Consider the following 19,988-nt stretch of genomic DNA (forward strand, 5'->3'; position numbering starts at 1 on the left):
CTTTCCCTGAATAATATTTCAATTCGGAAGTGAATTCAAAATTAGCCAGCTGAACTATACCGAATTTATTATTATTATTATTATTATATAGCCTTGAGCGGAAAGATTCATAGAGCGACGAAATTTTTAGAAAGTACTTTGAAACCTCGATAATTATTCAATTAGTCGTGCAAAAGTTGCAACTTAAATTTTAGTATGCGACACACTACAAATCGAAAATAGTAATATAAATAGGAAGAGAAAAAGGTCTTTTTACGATGAATATCAACAAATAAACAAATTTTATTAAAAATTTTTCTACACGAATTTGAAAAAAGAAAAATAGTTAGGTCATTAAATTTTCCCCTAAATATAAATTTTTCTAATCTGAATTTAATTTTAAAAAATAATTAATTAATTAATCAAAGTGACTGATTATTATTAATTATTAATAACTAATTAGTTACTAAGTAATTAATTACTAATGATTAATTAATTATGCAAATGTCTTTTTTAATCCTAATTAATTACTACTGATTAATTAATTACTAATGAATAATTAATTAGTTACTAGCGATTAATTAATGATTAATTTATTAATTATTAATGGTTAATTTCGTAATTAATTGTAAACGGATTTTTTTTCTTTGTTAAAAATTAAATAAAACTTTCAAACAATTATTCTCACAATGAAAATTATAATCTAATTTTAGAAACATAATTTTTTTGTGAAAAAATCCTTTCTTAAATAAATCTCAGTTCTAAATTCTATTATTGAATTATCGCTTCATCAAATATTTTATTATGCTAATAAAAGGTCATTCACCGTCTTCAGTTTTATGCTAATTACCATATTCTACCTTTAATCCTTTAAGAATATATATATATTTCAAAAACAAAAATTTTATTTTCGAAATATTCTTAATCAAAACAGAAAAAAATCTTTTCAAAAATATTCCAAAAGATTCGTGAAATTAATGTCGAAAAAAAGATTTTAATTTTTAAACAGTCAAAATCGCATTTTTACAAGGATTTTAGTTTTAATACTGAAATTTTTTTAAAGCTCAAATTAAAAACAGTGTAAAAAATGTTATTGTCATCCCCAAAAAAATAATTTTTGACTTTAATTTCAGAAACCTCCTCTTTCAACGTCAGTTAAATTCACAAAAGTTTACAATCAACAATTGAAACAAAAGAAAATGTATTCCACGCGGAAAACAATGAAATTTTTGTTTACAATTTTTTAAAAAGTGATTTATAAACAAACTGTAAAGCTGTATATTAACAAAGATTTGTAAAAATTTAAAGAGGAAAATATTTGTTTTTCCATAAAATGCTGATTATAAACTTTGTAAAATTCACCATTGTCTCTCCTACCTATTCAGTAAATAAACTGTTCTATGAATTATTAAAAATTTCACAAATAATAAATAAATGTTAAAAAAAAATATTTTACATTTTATGACAAAAACATTTTTTACTCTCCTAATAATTAATTTATAATGGAAAGAAAAAAAAGTTTACAGTGAAATAAAATAGTTTCAAGTATGTAATAAAATACTCTTTATTGCAAAAGAGGAAAAAAAAAACTTTTAAGCATTAATATATAATATTTTTTAAAAGACCGTAAATATGCATACGTTTAAAGACTTTTTTTCCCCATGCATTGTAAAATCTTTTTTTTTAACAAAGCAAAAAGAAGAAGAAGAAGAAAATAACAAACATATCTCACACCTGAATTTCAATGAACTGTATGCGCGCATATATATTTATTTATACAATCTTGTCTCTCTTGAATACCAGAAAGGAACAAGTTTTACGAACGAAACGATTCTTTTTGGATTCCATTTGGCTTTACTTGCGAGTAAAAATAAAAAGCTAAATATAAATCAACATATTTTGAAGATGAAGTAATTTTTTTTTCTCGTCTTTTTTTTTGCTACAAAAAAAGACAGAACCCGGAATATTGAGGTAGATTAAGAGAATCGCAGATTTTTATTATTCTCAACTGAAATGAGTGTGTGTGTGTGCATGTGTTTGTATGGATCAAAATATATTTGTCCTTCGATAGTATATATGACGTATGGGCGAGCCCCGGGCTCATGGCAACGACAGGTAATTTCGCAACCCTCGATTATAGACTGAGGGTATACGCGTAAGTAGACACATACTCGTATTTCGAATTCACTGACTACTTTCAAATCAGTTGACGAAAGGTGTTGAGAAAAAAAAAAGAAAAAAAAAGTATGACAACGTCAACCGTCGACGAATTTTGTTTGAAGAAATTATGAAAGTTTTTCGACTATTACAATATATATATATATATCCTATACCAATGATGAATAATAAAAGAAATAATCTGCAAACAATAGAGCCAGAAAAAAAACTTTAAATTCCTACTTTGAATTTCAAAAAAAAAAATAAGAAAAATGACTAACGCTCCCGTGAAAGTTTCAAAAAAATAGAAATTATTTCCACTGTATTTTTATTCTCATTTATCTGCTGTTAACTAATCTACAAAAAAAAAACTCATTTACGAAACTAATTTACAAAAAAGGAGATAGTATTTTCACTGTTTTTTTGTTTTTAATTTACTCGCTGTCAATATTTTATTCAATATTAAAAAATTATTTAATTTATAAATAAACTAATTTATTAGTTTATTAAATTTATTAGTTTTACTCTAAATAAATAATTTACAAATAAGTAAATATTATTCTTACTGTTCTTTTTTTCTAATTTACCTCTTCACAAAAAAACTAATTTACAAAATTATTTACATGAATATCGATATTATTGTCAACTTTTTATTATTTTATTTGCTGTTAATATATTTATAAATAAACTAATTTACAAAATTATTTGCAATATCAATATTATTGTCAGTTTTTTATTATTTTATTTGCTGTTAATAAATTTATAATTTTATAAATAAACTAATTTACAAAAAATCGACATTATTGTTTGTTTTTTTATTTTTAATTTACCAACTGATAATTAATTTATAAATAAACTAATTTGCTAAAAATATATATTATTTTCACTTTTTTCATTTTTAACTTATCTTCTGTTGAATAATTTATAAATAAACAAGTTTACAATAATATCAATATTTTTGTTTTTTATTTTTAATTTAATCTGCTGTTAATTAATTTATAAATAAACTAATCTGTAAATAAACGAATTTACAAATAAATAATTTAATTAATTTAATTTTAATTTACAAAGAAATTAACTTTACTGAAAATTCGTTTACTATTATTTTTTAACTAAATTAATATTAACAAAAATTTATAATTAAATTTACGATTTCAGTAGACAGAGAATAAAGTTTTTTTCTTAGCAAAAATGTTACAGAATCTTTATTAAATTAATTAAAAGTTCAGTACATTTTTACTTATACTAAAAACAAAAATTTATACTATTTAAATTTAAATTGACTACTTTATGTACACAAAAATTTATTTTCATACTAGTATAATTATAATAGTATAATAATTATAATATTAATAAATTATTTCAATAAACAAATAATTATAGTACAATAATTAATATTAATAAATTGTACTAATAATTAATAAATAATTAATAATTACAGTATAATAATTAATATTAATAAACTATATTAATAGTTGTATAAATAATTGTAATTATAATAAATTATAACGATTCATTTATTTATTTATTTATTGAAAGTAACAAAAATTAATATTAATCAATAACTATAATAATATATTTTTCTTATATTTATAAATAAATATTTCTAAGCAATTTGTTAATAATTTAATAAACAAAAAGAATAAATAAAAAATTTAACTTTTCTTCCAAATAAAAAGATAATATGAAAATAAATAAATAACAATTATTAAAATTACAAAAATATTTAAATATTGAAAAACTTTTATTCTCAGTATAGTGCATCGTTCATTTAACTTATGCAAAAATTTATCAGCATTACATATTTCTTTCATGAAATGCTGGTAATTCCACAGCATAATTCTCTTATTAATAATACAACATCTAAAAATAAAAAAAAAAAAATACTCACACGAAAGAAATTAAAATTTCATTTAAGTTTTTAAAAATTATTCTTTAAACTAATCAACTTTAACAAAATTATAAATAATTGATGTGCAATTATTTTTTACCTAATTTTATTATATTCTACAATTTAGAAATGTGTTACAAATTTAGAAATTTTCACATAAAAATAAACTTACATAATATATGTTATGTTTATTTTTTTCTTACTCTTAAATATAATTTTTTATTATATAAGAAAAATGTTTAACTTTAAAGAAAATCATAAATTTACTTTATTGTTAATTTTATAATTTATAATTTAAACATTTTTGCGCAATAAAATGAAAATAATAAATAAAAATAAATAAAAATATTAAACGTGGATAATAAATAGAAATAGTGAATGTAAATAATAAATAAAAGTGAAAAATATAAATAATAAATTCAATGAAAATAATAAATAAAAATGAGATACGTAATTAAAAAAAATAAAAATAATAATTGAAAGCAATAAATGAAATAAAAATAATAAATGTAAATTAAATTATTAATTAATTAATTAATTGAAGTATTAATATAAATAATAAATGAAAACAGTAAATAAAAACTAAATGAAAGGAAAAATAGTTTTTCAATAAAAAGTACCAATAAATTTAATGAAATAATTAATTCCCCTGTTTATTAAAATGTGAAAATTTCTCTTGTTTCAAAAAGTGTCAAATAATTCATTAAAATTAATTTCTTTCATTGTGTAATTAAATTAATTATTATTCATCAAAAATCTAATTGCTTTACTATGTAACGCCTTGTAATTAAATGAAAAAGAATAATAATTAACTTCAACTTTACACACTGACTTAATTGTAATTATGAAATCAAAATTGCCGTATAAAGAATTAATCGTCCATAAAAAGACAAAAACACCTTCCTGGAGAATATTCTTTTTTTTCCAAACAAAACCAAAAAAAACCTAATTACTTCGGAAGTGTTCGAGATTTTGTAATTAAAAGGAAAAGGAGATAGTTTCCTTCGAAAAAAAACTGATTACGTAATAATTATAGAACTAAAATATATGAAAATTAATTTCTGTTATGAGATAAAATATACACTCGTGCAAAAAAAAAAATTTCCCTCTATTTTTTAAAAATTAACTAACGGATGTAACAGCTTTCCTCTCATTGAAATATTAATAAAATCCTCTTTGACCTTTGATTACAGACAGAGAGAGAGACTATCATTAAAATCACAAATTATGCACTTAAAATTGCACTCTCCTAGACATCCACTCACATTAACACACAATATAAAATGATTTTGCCTATATATAACGTGTGGAAAAAAAATCGCGTATACCTACAATAATTTTCTGTGTATAATTTTTATATATATGTATACACAAGGATTAAATGCTGAGTAAAACTTTCACGTGTATATTATAAACGCGCGCCTATTGCGCTCGCTCTTGTCTTGCACCCGCGGAACCTCAAAAGAAACTGAAAGTCCCGCTTCTTTCATGCTGGTCCACTACTGAAGTTCGCTTCCATCGTTAAAGACAAGAGGGGCCCACAAAGAAGTACACACGTTTATATACTTATATTTATAATGTTTCACATGAATCTGACCATTTACATCGTTTATCGTTTACCTCTCTCATGGTAAACTCATTTTTTCAATTCTCATTATTTCGCAAAACTTTTGTTTTTAGTCATGCTTCAAGAATCCACCGCATGATTCATTTAATGGAAAAAGTACTCATTTTCCACTAATTGTTAAATAAGCTCGATACAACTATATAACAATAGAAAAGTCAACAGATTTTTCTTTTCAAAGAACTAAATTTCGGAAATATGAAAAAGTAGTCAAAAATTGACAGGTTCTTGTAAACAATTATTTTTAAGGCGAAGAGACAATTTTTTGTCTCAAAGAACTTCGACGAAACGAAAAGACAATGAATAGAAACACTGGGGACGGAAAAATTGACAGGTCGATTCTTGTAAACAATTATTTTTGGGGCGAACAGACAATTTTTTTGTCTCAAAGAATTTCGACGAAACGAAAAGGCAATGAATAGAAACACTGGGGACGGAGTTTATAATAATTCCGGCAAATTTAGAAAAATTGGAATTATCTCCCTATAATATTGCAAGTGTATTTGCAATATAATTTTGTTTCAAAAATCGTTAAAACCGTGTTGTTGTTGTTGTTGTTTTACCAGAAAAAATAAAACACTAACCGATTGTTGATACCCTTGTCGAAGCGATTGCTGCATTTTTACCTCCGTTGAATCAGCCCTCGGAAATCCTTGCCTGCATCAAAGAACTACGACGACTTTTACCTGCATCCTCCCGACCTTCAGACACTGAAATAATTTAAAAATAGCCATTAATATTGTATTTGTAATTTATTTTCAGAATATTACAACTGTCAATTGTTTACTTTGCAAAAAAAAATGAAAAATTTCGTAAATTATATTACAAACAAAATTATAAGAAATTAGTATAAAAAATAATAAAAAAACAATCTTAATAATTATCTCGAAGGAATTCTAAAATAATTGAAATATTTTTTAACGAGAATAGTAAAAAAAAATACTCACCAAAAACTGCATCTCCATTCTGGAGCCGCTTCAGAAACGATGATTAATCACTCACAAAAAAAATAAAAACACTGCCCACTTTTTTATACTTTTCAGCTAAACGATTAGAAATAGACGCAAGGAAAATAATAATAAATAAACGCACGAGTTTTAGACAAAGGTTTCGAGCACTTCCGAAAAAGATTAATTACATTCTGAATATTTTTTTACATGTGAACGAAAAGAGCAAAAAGCAAGCAAAGGAAGCAAAGTCACTAAAGTGAGGTTAGGTTAACTCCGAAAATTCATCTCGAAAATATTCACCCGAAAAAACAAGCGAACCGTATAATATTTACCAGACGAGAATTTTTATATGCGAATAATACGAAATAGTAGTAAATTATGACGTTAAAATATGAAAACTGAATAAATTTTGTTATTTGTACACCGCAGAGATGGCGTTCCGATTGTTCCCGATAATAGCGGAAATAATGATCTATTTTACCGGAATAATTGTAAATATCGATAATTTTATGTCCCCTTAGTCCCGAGGATGCTAAATTTACTCAAAATGTTGTTAAATATTGAATGATTCACGTAAATAATGTCGATGAAAAACCCCCACGATCCGTACACGCGAAACTCCGAAAGTCGAAAACAAAATGGCCGACGTATAGCACATAAAATGGACGATACACTAACACGGGGATATTGCGACAAAAACCGAAAAAATTGCCCACAGCTGACAAATTTGAACCCCATTTAGGCGAAATATTGAAATATTTACCGATATTCAAGAAAAAACACCGATTGTTTCGTAAAAAAAAGAATGAAAATGGATGCGACACCACGCGACTATGCTTTTTCAACAAGCAAAAAATTTGCAAATATGAAGCTTATTTACCGCGTTTGTTTAATAATCGACCTTCTAATATGGCATCCGATCCATTTTTTCCGAAATACAAATACTTTTTTACCGATTGACTCGAAAGAATGTGAAAAAAGTCGCACTACAGCGTCACGAACAATGCCTGTGACGTACAATGTCTGCCCCACTTTAGTACTGAGCATGCGCACAACTCTGAAATTGCAAATGATCACGTGGTCAAATTCTAACCAATCACACGTTAGAATCAAATGCCCGCTAAATTCAATTTAAAAAATAAAAAATCTTGAATAATTAATTTCCAATAATTATTATTTTGAAATTCAATAAAATTCTATACAAACTGGAAAAACCCGATTATGCCACATGGCGTGGGTCGGGTATTTCCTGATTTAGCGACCGTCCGTTGGAATTGACAAAATTTCAACAATAGGACAGTTAATGAGGGTCAACTTTGGAGACAGGTATATACCTGGATTGTGGAGGGAAATTACATAATAAATTCTTTCTCCAGGTAGAAGTACCTCGAAAAATTTGCCCTTTTCTTTTTTTCTCTATTCAGGAAAACTTAGGTAAGAATTATTTGTTTACCCTAATTAGCATATTTACTCACTTCATAATAGGATAATTATTATGAATTATTATTTTTTTATTATTATTATTATTTCTACTTATTAATTAATCATCGAATAAATTGAAAACACTCTAACAAAATTTCTTGGTAAATAAAACAAAATATAGTAATGAAAAATCTATTTTATTTATTTTATAATTAATTATGATAATTGCAGTATCTAATAATAACTGTGATCAAAATTATAATTAATGAAATTTGAAAAAAAAAATTTATTATACAAAATGATTAAATTGCAAAAAAATGCAATTCAAATAGAAGGAAAGGCAAAAAAATCGCCCAACGTGGGGCTCGAACCCACGACCCTGAGATTAAGAGTCTCATGCTCTACCGACTGAGCTAGCCGGGCTGGTGTACTTTTCGAAATAAAGTACTTTGATCAAATAAAGAAAAATATACAATTTTAAAAAAGTACTTTTTCAATAAAAAAAAAAAATTCTCAATTAAACATAATTAAACATAATTTTAACAAATATATAATTTAACTAATACAATTTGATAACAAAAAAGGAGAATACTTCAATTCTTTTCCTTTCTGCATTTTCTACATTAATTTAATTATTTACACTTTGTTTTTATTTTTATACTATACGAGTACTATCAAATTGTAAATGTTAAATTAGATTTACAAAAAAGAACCTAATTAATTAATACATTTTCCTAATAAACAAATCGAAAATTTGAGTCAAATAAATTAAGTGCAAACACTACAAGCACTTTAACAGTTTACAAAAAAAGTTTATTAACAATACGATTGTTTGTACATGACCAGCAAACATTCCAATCGGTTTTTTCAATTATTTTCTTTTTCTTTCTATACCAACTTTCTTTCGATTTCCTTAAAAAAAAAATCAGATCGATTTGTTTGCTTATAATTGAAAAAGAAAACGATTTTGTCTTTTTTTTAAATAAAAGATATAGGCTCCAATATAGACAAATAATTGTATTTTTTGTTAGTTTCTTTTGTATTGGAAAAATTTAGGCACTTAATGGAACCACGCCTTCTTTTACATTCAAGAAACAAACTCCACTTGAAGCTTTACTATGTCCACCGAAAATAACACACACCAATCCATGAAGTGCACTACGTTGATAAATTTTATTCACCCATTTGTCCACTTTGTCAAAAATTTTTCCTCTTCGCTCTTCAGTCAATTGTTCTTCCTTTATTTTCACATGACAAAGAGTTAAAGCATGTTGCATCACAATTTCAGCCGCTCGATTTATTGCACTTTTATTTCCTTCCGTTTCAACCATACGAATCTAAGATCAAACATTTTTTTTCATTAAACAAATTGAAGAAATTGAAAATATAGAAATTAAAGTTGTAAATTAATTTAAAAAATAATTAAAATAATTATTGTTTCTTTTTTAAATAATTTTTTAATAAAAGGACTAAAATAGTTTTGACAAAAAGTAAATATTATTATTCGAATTATTAATAATAATAATATTCATATTAAAATCGACATTGAAGATGAATAGTTACAAGAGAGAAAAAATTTATTCATTAGAATTGTGCCATGAAAAAATTAAATTTGAGGAAATGAAAGTGGAAGACCTCTAGATTCTTTTCAATTGCTTCCTCCTTTGATTTCTTTACTTTTGAAATTAACAATATTCATTAGATACAGAAAATGAATCAATAATTCCAAGGTTACGGAGAATTTTTCCATTTCATTAAAAGTTTGAATTTATGTGAAAAACTTTAAAATTGAAGTTCAAATTTTTCCTAATTATCACTATTATCATAACTTTCATTTCTTTTAAGGAATTCCAATAATCTTCAATCTGTCATTTTTTTTATGCAATCATTTTCCATCAATTTTAAGCAATATGCCGTATGCGCTTTTTTTCTTCAATAGAAAAATGAAAGGAGGAAGTGACATTGAATTTTAAAATCTCAAAAAGTTCAAACTTCCATTTTTTTTTTGCTAATTGATCGTAATTTATTTACATATTTATTTATTTTATTATATTTCATTTCATTTTTGATGAAAAAGAATTTAGAATTATCCATGTAATCAAAATGCGATTATGTAATGAAATATTACCTGATCATTTTTGTCGAAATCGTTGTCATTCGTAACACTGAGTTCAGGCGATTTTAAATATCGTGAATATTCGCTTATCACTTCGTCGGAACCAATTATAGCCGTTGTTTTCTTATCCTTCGCCACGTGATTAAATAAACATGTTCCATATTTACGAATATTTGTCTTTGTCTGAATTTTCGAATCGAAATTACGACTTTGTTCAGTTTGGTGTTCGGCAAACAGCATTTCGCCAATTTGATGTTGACAATGAAGTACCGCGTCTCCAAAAACAATACTATTGGCAAGTTTTAATTGCGCCAATTTCATTGACGCCGCGGCGTCTTCAATCGAATCGTGACCGTGTGAACCCTCCTGGATTCTCAGTCCCAAAAATTCCCTGGCTAATGTCTGTAATTTCGATTTCCGATACCTAGAAAATAATCAATGCGATTTTTATTCGGAGAAAAAAAAATTGGTTTTGTGAAAATATGGAAAGAAGAATAAATAATAAATAAAAAAATAATAAAATAATAAATAAGACAAATAATAAAATAATAAATAAAACAAATAATAAAATAATAAATAAAACAAATAATAAAATAATAAAAAAGAAAATATATAATAAAATGAATAAAAAAAATACCTTATGCCACTGATGTTAAAAATTACTCCAGTGTCGATGATGTAAGGATGCATCATTTTCAGAGCGTGTAGATCGAAATTCAAACTTTGTCCAACGAGAATTGCATCTGGAGGAAGTAAAAGTTTCAGTGCTTGTTGAACATCGGTTAGAGTTGTCGTTACGCCGTCCATCATTTTTTTCGTTATTCCACTGAATCTTGTTAAATAATCCGTAATTTCATTCTCTGGTTTCACTAGCGTATTGTAAACGACCTTTAATTAGAAATTCACATAAATATTATGCATTAAATAAAATTATTTATTAAATTAACAAAAATCTGTCTCAAATTATTCGAAAGATTAATAAAGAAAAAATTTATTTCAATCGTTAGTTTAATCAACGATTGAAAGAAAAAATATTTTTTACGCTAAAACCAATATTTTCAGTCTATAAATTTTTATTTTTCAAATTCTTGATCTAATATTTTAAACATTTTTTTTTTATAACAAAATTTGAGGGAAAAACATTTTTTCTTCTAAATCGTTGTAAAATTCACTTTGGATTAAGAATAATTGATGAAAAATAATAAAAAATGAATAGAAAAATAAAAGAAAGAAAAATATTGAACTTACATTAAGTTTTTCATCGACTACAGAAATTCTTGTCAACTCCGACATTCCTTCGATTGTCTTACACATTTCGCAATCAATTCCAAACATTGGCGATTTCGATGTTGCTTGCACGTATACATCTTTTGTTTGCACATAGCCACGATAGGTACTGTAATTAAAATCGAAAATTTACTAAATTAATAATATGAATAAATATTTTAATTAATAATTATAATTAATGCATTAATTTCATATTAAATTCAGCTTAATCTTACATTAATTTTAGATTAAATTTAGTTTAATCTTGAATTAAGTTTAGCTTAATCTTAAATTAATTTTAGATTAAATTAAGATTAATGCGGATTAATTTTGGATTAATGTAGAAAAAAAATTTACTGACTCATTGGCTAGTTTTCCCTGAAGAGGCACGGGATATTGTTCATCGAGAAGTTGATGAGGCGATAAAAGAAGTTTAGTTCGCGAGAACTTGTCGCTTTCTGGTAATTGTGAAATATCATCTTCCGATTGTTCTCTTGCATTATAATTCACCTGGGGAAGCATTGGAAATACCGTTTTTAGTAATCGAACCAAGTCTCCTCTGGACTTCATCGCAGTTTCCAAAGAGCCAAATTCTAAAAAAGAAACGAAATTAAAGAAATAGTATAGAATTGAAAAAAAAATTATTTACCGACTTAAAATATTCTTACCGTGAATTAATTTATGATTATGCTCTCCTGTTAGAGGGACGGCTACAATTTCTTCGACGATCGATCCTCCGTGAGCTGCTGGTGTGACGAGTTCCAATTTGTGCTTCAAATGTGTCGTTATAAGAGGAAATGAATTTTCATGAGCTAAGTAGTGATCGAGAGAAACGCCCTCAACAATAATCAGAACCGTATGTGACAACTAGAATCAAAAAAATAAATTAGGAATAAGAATAAGTATAAGAATAAGAATAATAAAAGTAATTTCAATAATAGTAATAAGAAATATAGTAAATAAAATTTTCATAAAGATTAAAAAATGGGGAAAGAGTTGAAATAAATATTATAATTGTGGAATTTTATTATTTACCTTATTGTACTTATCGACTTTACACCATCTGTTCGGTAAATAAGGTGAACGATTACCAATAAGAGAATATAACAAAAGGTGTTGTATGTCACTTAAAAATAGTGGAATTCTCCCATTGTCATTGTCATTTTCATCCATATTTAATGCAGCATCTTCTCCAATTTTTTTCAGACAAATCCGTGGAATCGCTTTTAACCTTTGTCTTCGTTCTTTTAATTCCTCTTTCAATCGTTCATATTCCTCGCCACTTAATCTACAATAAAAAATTAAATATTTGTATCTAAAAAACATTTTTAATATTCGCTGGTTTAGTAAACTGAAGAAGAACAATTAAAAGAATAAAACTAAAAGAAAAAAATAAAAGGAAAACCTAAAAGAAAAAAGCTAAAGGAAAAACAATTAAGAATAAAACTAAAGGAAAAAACTAAAAGAAAAGAATAAAAGGAAAACCTAAAAAGAAAAAAGGAAAAGCAATTAAAAGAATAAAACTAAAGGAAAAAACTAAAAGAAAAAAATAAAAGGAAAAATGATAATAATTTAGTATAATAATTAAAATTACTATATTAATTACCTCGGCTTTTTGCTACTAACTCCTTCGGTTTCCACAGATTTTTCCGGACTTTCCTGTTCCTGTTTAATAATTTCCGGACTAGTGGTATTTAGAGGCTCATCGCAAGGTCGTTTCCGATTGGAAATTATTCCACTCATACTGTCATTATCATTTTGATTCAACATATTTATTTGTGTTTCCTTGTAACAAAACAAAAAGTTATAAATAATCCAAAAGATAGAAATTTGTTTTAGGATTTTAATAAAAGAACCTACGATTTGCTTAAGCGCTTTTGCTTCTCTGTCCTTGTCGTTTAATTTTGTTATTTCTAATAAAGCTGCCATTTTCTTCTTTTTCTTTTCCAACCTCTGTAATTGTTTTCCTGTAAGCATCTTCATAATGTTCAGCTATCTCGATCGACTTTACGTAAAGGAACATCTAGTATCTAAAAAAATAACAAATAAATTAAAAATAAAAAGAGCCAAAAGATAAATAATAATATTAATATCATATAATCTATAATATTGGCATTAAAACCAACAAAATTTACATTTAGAGAAAAACACGGACACAAAAAATATCTCAAATAATAATAATATAAAATTAACATAAATTACTTGCAATTTTGTAAAAATATAATGCGTTTCCATAAAAATAAAAGAATGTCACATACACATTAGAAAAAGTAATTTTATTTCTCTCTTTCTATAAAAATAAGAATAAAATACAAATTGGAGTAAATACGATTTTTGACTGGCTGGTTATGTATTTGACATGTGCTTTTAAAACTACAAAAAAGACAATTCATTGTTCCCGTTTGTTACCTAGATACCAAATTGGTTGTTTATCCCAATCAGATGACACTCGATTAAAACCCAATTGCAACATAATTATTATTAAACTAAAATAATGTCTTGTTAGATTAATGAACAATAACATTACATATTTTCTGTTGCTTCACATCAAGAACAAAGAATTGTGTTATAAATTTAAATTATTGAAACAGGATCTTTTTACAAAAACCAATTTTAGCTTAAAATGGAAACAATTAATACAATTATTAATAAAAATTAACAAATAATATAAATTCTTACCATACTTTGAAATTTTTAGGTTATGAAGACTTGATGAGATAATTTCATTTATGTAACCAGAACAAATATTATCTTCTACGCAAAATAACATATGCATTTAATTTTCACAAGTCTATTTTTCGAAACTAAATAAACTTTTTTATGGTTAAATAGAAAAGATTTTGAATAAACTTTCATAAACGTGTTCGACAAATGTATACAAATGATGTGTGTAAAAAAACAGCAGACGACTTTTTTCTAAACTCTTCATTTTTGCGCATGTACAGAAAATTTTTACGCGCATTTTTTCAAAATTTTGATTAAAATAATAATTGTTATAATCTTGTTTATTTAAAAATAAAAAAGGTCATTTTTTAAATAATAAAAACAGTAATTCGATAAAACTTTTCTGTATTTCATTCAAGTATTTATGTACAAATTAAACATTTTAATACACAATTGTTAGAAAGACTTTTATAAAAATATGTATAAAAATAAGTAGATAATTATGATAAATTTTTGTATATATATACAAAAAAAATTGATATTAATAAACAAATCAATTTTTTTCTTTCGTATTGTAATTAATTCTTTTACGAAAGAATTTAATTATTTCATCAATTGAACTAAAATTTTCACCAGTGTTATTAATTAATAAATATTTTAACAACAATTGAAAGAATTTAAATTTAATATTGAATTTAATTTTAATTTTAATTGAATTTAAAATTAAAAGTTTTCAATTTTAAATTTAACAATTTAAAATTTTTAATTTAATAATTTATTTAACAACAGTTTTAATTAAAATTCGTTGAAATTAACTAATTAACATTGAACTAATGAATTAATTGAAATTTACTAATTAAAATTAATTGAAATGAACTAATCAAAATAGTCACGAATCAATGTAAACATATCACAAAATTTAGAAAATTTGTACAGTTTTACATTATTATTTCTATTTTTTTTTACTAGTTATCAAAAACTCTTATAAAAAATATTTGTTGAAAACATTTTGCGTTCTTTTGTATTTCGTTTCATATTTTAGTTACGTAAGTAGTTAAAATTTCTATTCATAATTAATCTTATCATTTTTTTTCATTCTCAGTCGTTTTAATTTGTTTAATTAATTATTCCCCCTTTTTTCCTTATATAACTATTTGTATCGAGCTTAAATCTCACTTATAGCCATTTTTTATCTGCTTTAAATTGAAATACAATTGAAATACAGATAAAAATCATTTTTGTTAATTTCAATTATGCAAAAATGATAAAATTTTGTCAATAAATGTTAATTGACACTCTAAAACAATTGTAAGTTGCCTTTAAAATAAGGCACTAATATTTCGCTCTTTTTTTTACATGCCATTGTAGGCGGGACCACCTCCACCTTCAGGAACGACCCAATTAATATTCTGACTTGGATCTTTGATATCACATGTCTTACAATGAATACAATTTTGTGCATTAATTTGTAAACGTTGTCCATCGTCATTTTCAAGTGGAACAAATTCATAAACACCGGCAGGACAAAAACGTCCCTCGGGTCCATCGAAAATTGCCAAATTCTTCATCACCGGAACTGTATCGTCCATGAGGGTTAAATGTGCTGGTTGATCGGCTTCATGATTCGTTCCCGTGAGTGCAACCGATGACAATAAATCAAAACTTATTTTATTATCCGGTTTCGGATATTCAATTGGTGTGGAAACTGCGGCAGGTTTTAGTTTCTTATAATCTGGACCACCATGAGACAATGTCCACGGTTCTCTACCTCCTAAAATCATGGACAATCCGGAATATAAAATACCACCGAATAATCCAAGTGGTGAATGAAAACTCGGTCGGAAATTTCTCACCGCCTTCAATTCCTTGTATATCCAACTATTTTTGATTTTTCCCTCATAATTCTCAGGCGTTAGACCCTTTGTTGCAGAATTCTCAGTCTCCGCTTTGATAATCGCGTCAATTGCACTTTCAGCAGCGAGCATTCCACTTTTCATTGCATTATGCGTTCCCTTTATTTTCGGAACGTTCAAAAATCCCGCACTGCAACCTATTAGACAACCACCTGGAAATTGTAGTTTTGGAATTGATTGAAAACCTCCTTCGACGAGGGCACGTGCTCCATAGGCGACTCTCTTTCCATTCTCCAATGTCGACTTAATTGACGGATGATGCTTAAACTTTTGGAATTCTCTAAAAGGACTTAAATATGGATTTTGATAGTCTAGTCCAACAACAAAACCAATGGCAATTAGAGGAGTGTCTTCATTCAAATGATACAAAAACGAACCACCGTAGGTGTTTTTATTCAAAGGCCATCCAACCGTATGTTCAACTAAACCTGGCGAATGCTTCGCTCCATCAATTTCCCATATTTCCTTGAGACCAATACCATAAGTTTGCGATTCACATTCCTCGCGAAGATTAAATTTACTCATCAATTGCTTTGCCAAATGTCCATGACAGCCTTCAGCGAAAATTGTACATTTCGCATGCAATTCCATTCCACGTTCGAAAATCTCCTTCGGTGAGCCGTCTTTTGCAATTCCAACATCGTTCGTCGCAATTCCCTTCACTGAACCATCTTCGTGATAGAGAATTTCCGTTGCTGCATAGCCGGGATAAAGTTCAACACCAGCCGCTTCTGCCTGCTCGCCAAGCCAAGCGACAACGTGACCTAAACGAACGACATAATTTCCATGATTATACATTGGCATACCTTTAAATATTGGCACTGGAATTCTACCATTTTCCGTGAGATATGCAAATTTATCCTTAGTCACTGGCGTTTTCAAAGGAGCTCCCAATTCCTCCCAATTTGGTATTAATTCATTAAGTGCAATTGGATCGATACAAGCACCACTTAAAATATGACCACCAATTGTCGATGATTTCTCAACGAGTGTCACACGTAATTCCTTGCCACGTTCCTGAGCAATTTTTCTCGCTTGAATTGCCGCTGACATCCCTCCTGGACCACCACCTACAATTAAAATATCCGTCTCGTCCACGTACCTTTCCATATTGACCTCTTTCCATCGTGGATCGTTCTCTCGTGGAACGACTGTATAATGAGTTGTTATTTTCGGGAAGGTTGTTGTTGTCGTCGCACTGTATGCTCTCTTCGAAACATGTGAAACAAGTTTATACACCCTTGACATTCCTGACACTCTTTTAAAATCCGCTCTGCAAAAAAAAAGACAACAACAATAAATAATACCCAATAAAAACTAAAGGAACAAGATTAGTCAAGGATAATCAGGGTTGCTATAAACATTTAGTTTTTTTCCCCTGATTTACAGAGAAAATTTTCACTTTTTCCCTGACCCTGAAGAATATTCTGATTTACTCTAAATTAGACGCACAAAAAAATGTTCTATTACGAATTTCTTTAATTGTAAAATTATTTATAATTCAATTTTACAGAAATTTCGATTATTCGGAAATTCTCCAATTAAATATGCATTACACTGAAACAAAAATTTATTTGACTCAAATAACCGATTAATTGACTATTATCAATTAAATATTTACTCGAATCAAATATTTATTCGAATTAATTAAATCATATTTGAACCAATTTCAGTATTTTAAGCAAATACCATTTAATTGACTCCAAAAAATATTATTTGATTCAATTAAATATTTAATTGACTCCAATAAATATTATTTGATTCAATTAAATAAATAAATTTTTTTTCAGTGTAGACAATCAAAACTTCAAATAATTTTCTCAAAAAATTAATTAAACTTTTCTCAAAAAAAATTAATTCCACGTAATTGTTAGTTAAAAGAATGAAAAATTCAAATTATCATAAGGATTTTAATTTGAAACTTTTACAAAATTCAATTATTTCTAAAAATTTCAATTATTAGTCTTTTCTCCAAAATTCAATTATGTAAAACATTAACTGAAATTAATTTCTAAATCAATTTTTATTAGAAAATTCTACTATAGAATTTAATTATTTAAATAATAATTTTTTATTGAATAATTGAATGTTTTTTAAAATTGAATTCTTATACGTATAATTTTATCAATAAATTTTTAAATAATTGAATTCTTTCGACAAATTTAAATAAAATTAAAATTGTATTAAAAATAATTGAAATTCTTCAATGAGTTTTATTATTTAGGAAAATAATTGAATTATTGCGAAGAATTTTATAAAAAAAACAAGTTTTAAACAATTGACTTTTCTCGAAAAAATTTATGCAAATTTTATTTTTAATAATTGAATTCCTGAGAAATTTTCATTATTTTAGAAAATAATTGAATATTCGTGTAGAATTATGTCAAAATTGTTTTTAAATAATTAACTTCTTTTGGGAAATTTTATTAAAATAATAGATATACAAATTATTGAATTAAGAAAAATTTTTGAAAATAATTGAAATTTTGCAATGAATTTTATTAAAATTTTTGAAAATAATTTAATTCTTGTGATGAATATTGTTATTTATGAAAATAATTAAATCCCTGAAAGGAATTTTAAAATTTGTGTAAATAATTGAATTACTGAGGAGAATTTAATATCAAATTTTAAAACATTTGCTTTTTTTGAAAAAATTTCTGCAAATCCTATTTTAAATAATTTAATCTATTTAATTCCTGAAAATAATTGAATATGTCGAAGAATTTTTCTATTCGTTTATAAAGATAATTGAAATTTTGACGACAATTTTATTAGAATTTTTGAAAATAATTATTCTGCGAAGAATTATATTAATTTTGAATATAATTGAATTCTTGTGATAAATATTGTTATTTGTGAAAATAATTGAATTTTGCAATGAATTTTATTAAAATTCTTGAATATAATCGAATTTTGCTATTTATAAAGATAATTGAAATATTGACGAGAATTTTTTTAAATAATTGAATTTCTAGAAAGAATTTTGATATTTATTAAGACAGTTGAATTTTTTCAAAGCGAATTGCGTTAAAATTTAAAAAATTGAAACTAATTTCAACAGAATTGAAATTAATTTCAAGTAAAGTCAAAGTAATAATTTTATGGCAGTTCTTCAATAGAATTAAGTTATTTTAAAATAAATTATTCCCTGATTTCACTGACCTGTGTCAACCCTGATAATAAAATTTAAATTGACCAGCAAATTAACAAATAATAACACAACTGAAAAAAATGAAAAAAGAAAAAAGGTCAAAAATAGTAATAATAATAATAATAATATTAATAAAAAAAATTAACTACAATAATCAAAAATTGAGATAACAAAAATAGTTTTGATTACATTGTTATTATTTGTTAACAATTGAAAAAAGTTAGGTTAGGTTTCTAATTTTTTACAGTCTGTTATTGTGTTACCAATTAAATTATTTCTTTCAGCAAAAGTACATTTATAGTGGACTTACCAGAATTTATGATAAAAAATAAAGGAAACAAATCTTTATGTCCCCTTGCTCTTGAATTTTAATTCCATCCAACTTGGAAATAATTTGTCGTTATTTCTGTCGAATAATTTTGTCTTTAGGGCAGAGTATTTTTTTTCTTGCTTTCCCTTATTACTGATAAATAACAGCTTTTTACAAGTTAGAAATTCTAAATTAACTTTGAATGAACTTTGATCAACTTAATAAGAAAGTGGGACTGATATGTGCCAACATATACATAATTACAAACACATTTACATAATAACGTACATGAATGTAGTCAGTAACGTATCAAGTGTTGAAGGGACCTGAGAACTCACTAGATATTTTAGACTTTTAAAATATATACCAAGAATTATTACCAAAAGTAAGTTAAGTTCTAAATTTCAATTTTTCAAATGATCGAAAGTAATAAAAAGTAATGAAAAAAATATTTAATATAGATTATAACGTTGTGAATGGCACCTAAATGTATTAGTACATCCCTGAGGAGCATTTAAATGCCAAACTTAACAATTTTCGGT

The 19,988-nt window shown here is 25.7% G+C and overlaps 3 protein-coding genes and 1 non-coding gene across 9 annotated transcripts in view; all 4 read right to left on the bottom strand.

The window, feature by feature from the left end:
- LOC122508423 overlaps positions 1 to 7,594 on the bottom strand; it is a 39,409-nt gene extending 31,815 nt beyond the window's left edge. The window contains exons 1-2 of one of the 4 annotated variants that reach the window (XM_043621756.1): positions 6,599 to 7,594; positions 6,236 to 6,361 (exon numbers count right to left, since the gene is read on the bottom strand). The gene's annotated coding sequence lies outside the window, so the exon portion shown is untranslated. Of the gene's footprint in view, positions 1 to 5,355; positions 5,548 to 6,235; positions 6,362 to 6,598 lie in introns of those variants that run through there. The other 3 variants (XM_043621757.1, XM_043621754.1, XM_043621755.1) reach the window with 3 other exon arrangements.
- Positions 7,595 to 8,373: 779 nt separating this feature from the next.
- Trnak-cuu lies at positions 8,374 to 8,446 on the bottom strand. The gene has a single exon. It is a non-coding gene; the product is annotated as a tRNA-Lys (tRNA).
- Positions 8,447 to 8,814: 368 nt separating this feature from the next.
- Positions 8,815 to 17,219, bottom strand: LOC122508426 (RNA exonuclease 1). 3 transcript variants are annotated; one of them, XM_043621761.1, is made up of 10 exons: positions 17,085 to 17,219; positions 13,266 to 13,435; positions 13,012 to 13,190; positions 12,441 to 12,693; positions 12,074 to 12,272; positions 11,767 to 11,998; positions 11,388 to 11,535; positions 10,777 to 11,027; positions 10,152 to 10,563; positions 8,815 to 9,360 (listed from the first exon to the last, which is right to left on the bottom strand). In XM_043621761.1, the coding sequence occupies exons 2-10, from the start codon at positions 13,386 to 13,388 to the stop codon at positions 9,076 to 9,078; spliced, it is 2,082 nt and encodes a 693-aa protein (XP_043477696.1). In that variant the 5' UTR covers positions 13,389 to 13,435; positions 17,085 to 17,219; the 3' UTR covers positions 8,815 to 9,075. The 3 variants fall into 3 exon arrangements, with proteins under 3 accessions (XP_043477696.1, XP_043477695.1, XP_043477694.1); XM_043621760.1 differs by lacking the exon at positions 17,085 to 17,219 and adding an exon at positions 14,090 to 14,312; XM_043621759.1 differs by lacking the exon at positions 17,085 to 17,219 and adding an exon at positions 14,085 to 14,312.
- Positions 15,211 to 19,726, bottom strand: LOC122508428 (electron transfer flavoprotein-ubiquinone oxidoreductase, mitochondrial). The gene is made up of 2 exons (XM_043621764.1): positions 19,447 to 19,726; positions 15,211 to 17,255 (listed from the first exon to the last, which is right to left on the bottom strand). The coding sequence occupies exon 2, from the start codon at positions 17,228 to 17,230 to the stop codon at positions 15,422 to 15,424; it is 1,809 nt and encodes a 602-aa protein (XP_043477699.1). The 5' UTR covers positions 17,231 to 17,255; positions 19,447 to 19,726; the 3' UTR covers positions 15,211 to 15,421.
- Positions 19,727 to 19,988: the final 262 nt, after the last annotated feature.

Source organism: Leptopilina heterotoma, unplaced genomic scaffold (assembly GCF_015476425.1).
Source record: "Leptopilina heterotoma isolate Lh14 unplaced genomic scaffold, ASM1547642v1 Lhet_54, whole genome shotgun sequence".
NCBI lineage: Eukaryota > Metazoa > Arthropoda > Insecta > Hymenoptera > Figitidae > Leptopilina > Leptopilina heterotoma.

Excerpts from the sequence above, each read along its gene's own strand:
- LOC122508426 (XM_043621761.1), bottom strand. The coding sequence starts at position 13,388 with ATGAAGATGCTTACAGGAAAACAATTACAGAGGTTGGAAAAGAAAAAG. Across the intron at positions 13,191-13,265 it reads CAAAAGCGCTTAAGCAAATC|GAAACACAAATAAATATGTT; the intron begins GTAGGTTCTTTT and ends TTTTGTTACAAG. Across the intron at positions 11,536-11,766 it reads CAGGGAAAACTAGCCAATGA|TACCTATCGTGGCTATGTGC; the intron begins GTCAGTAAATTT and ends TTTTAATTACAG.
- LOC122508428 (XM_043621764.1), bottom strand. The coding sequence starts at position 17,230 with ATGTCAAGGGTGTATAAACTTGTTTCACATGTTTCGAAGAGAGCATAC.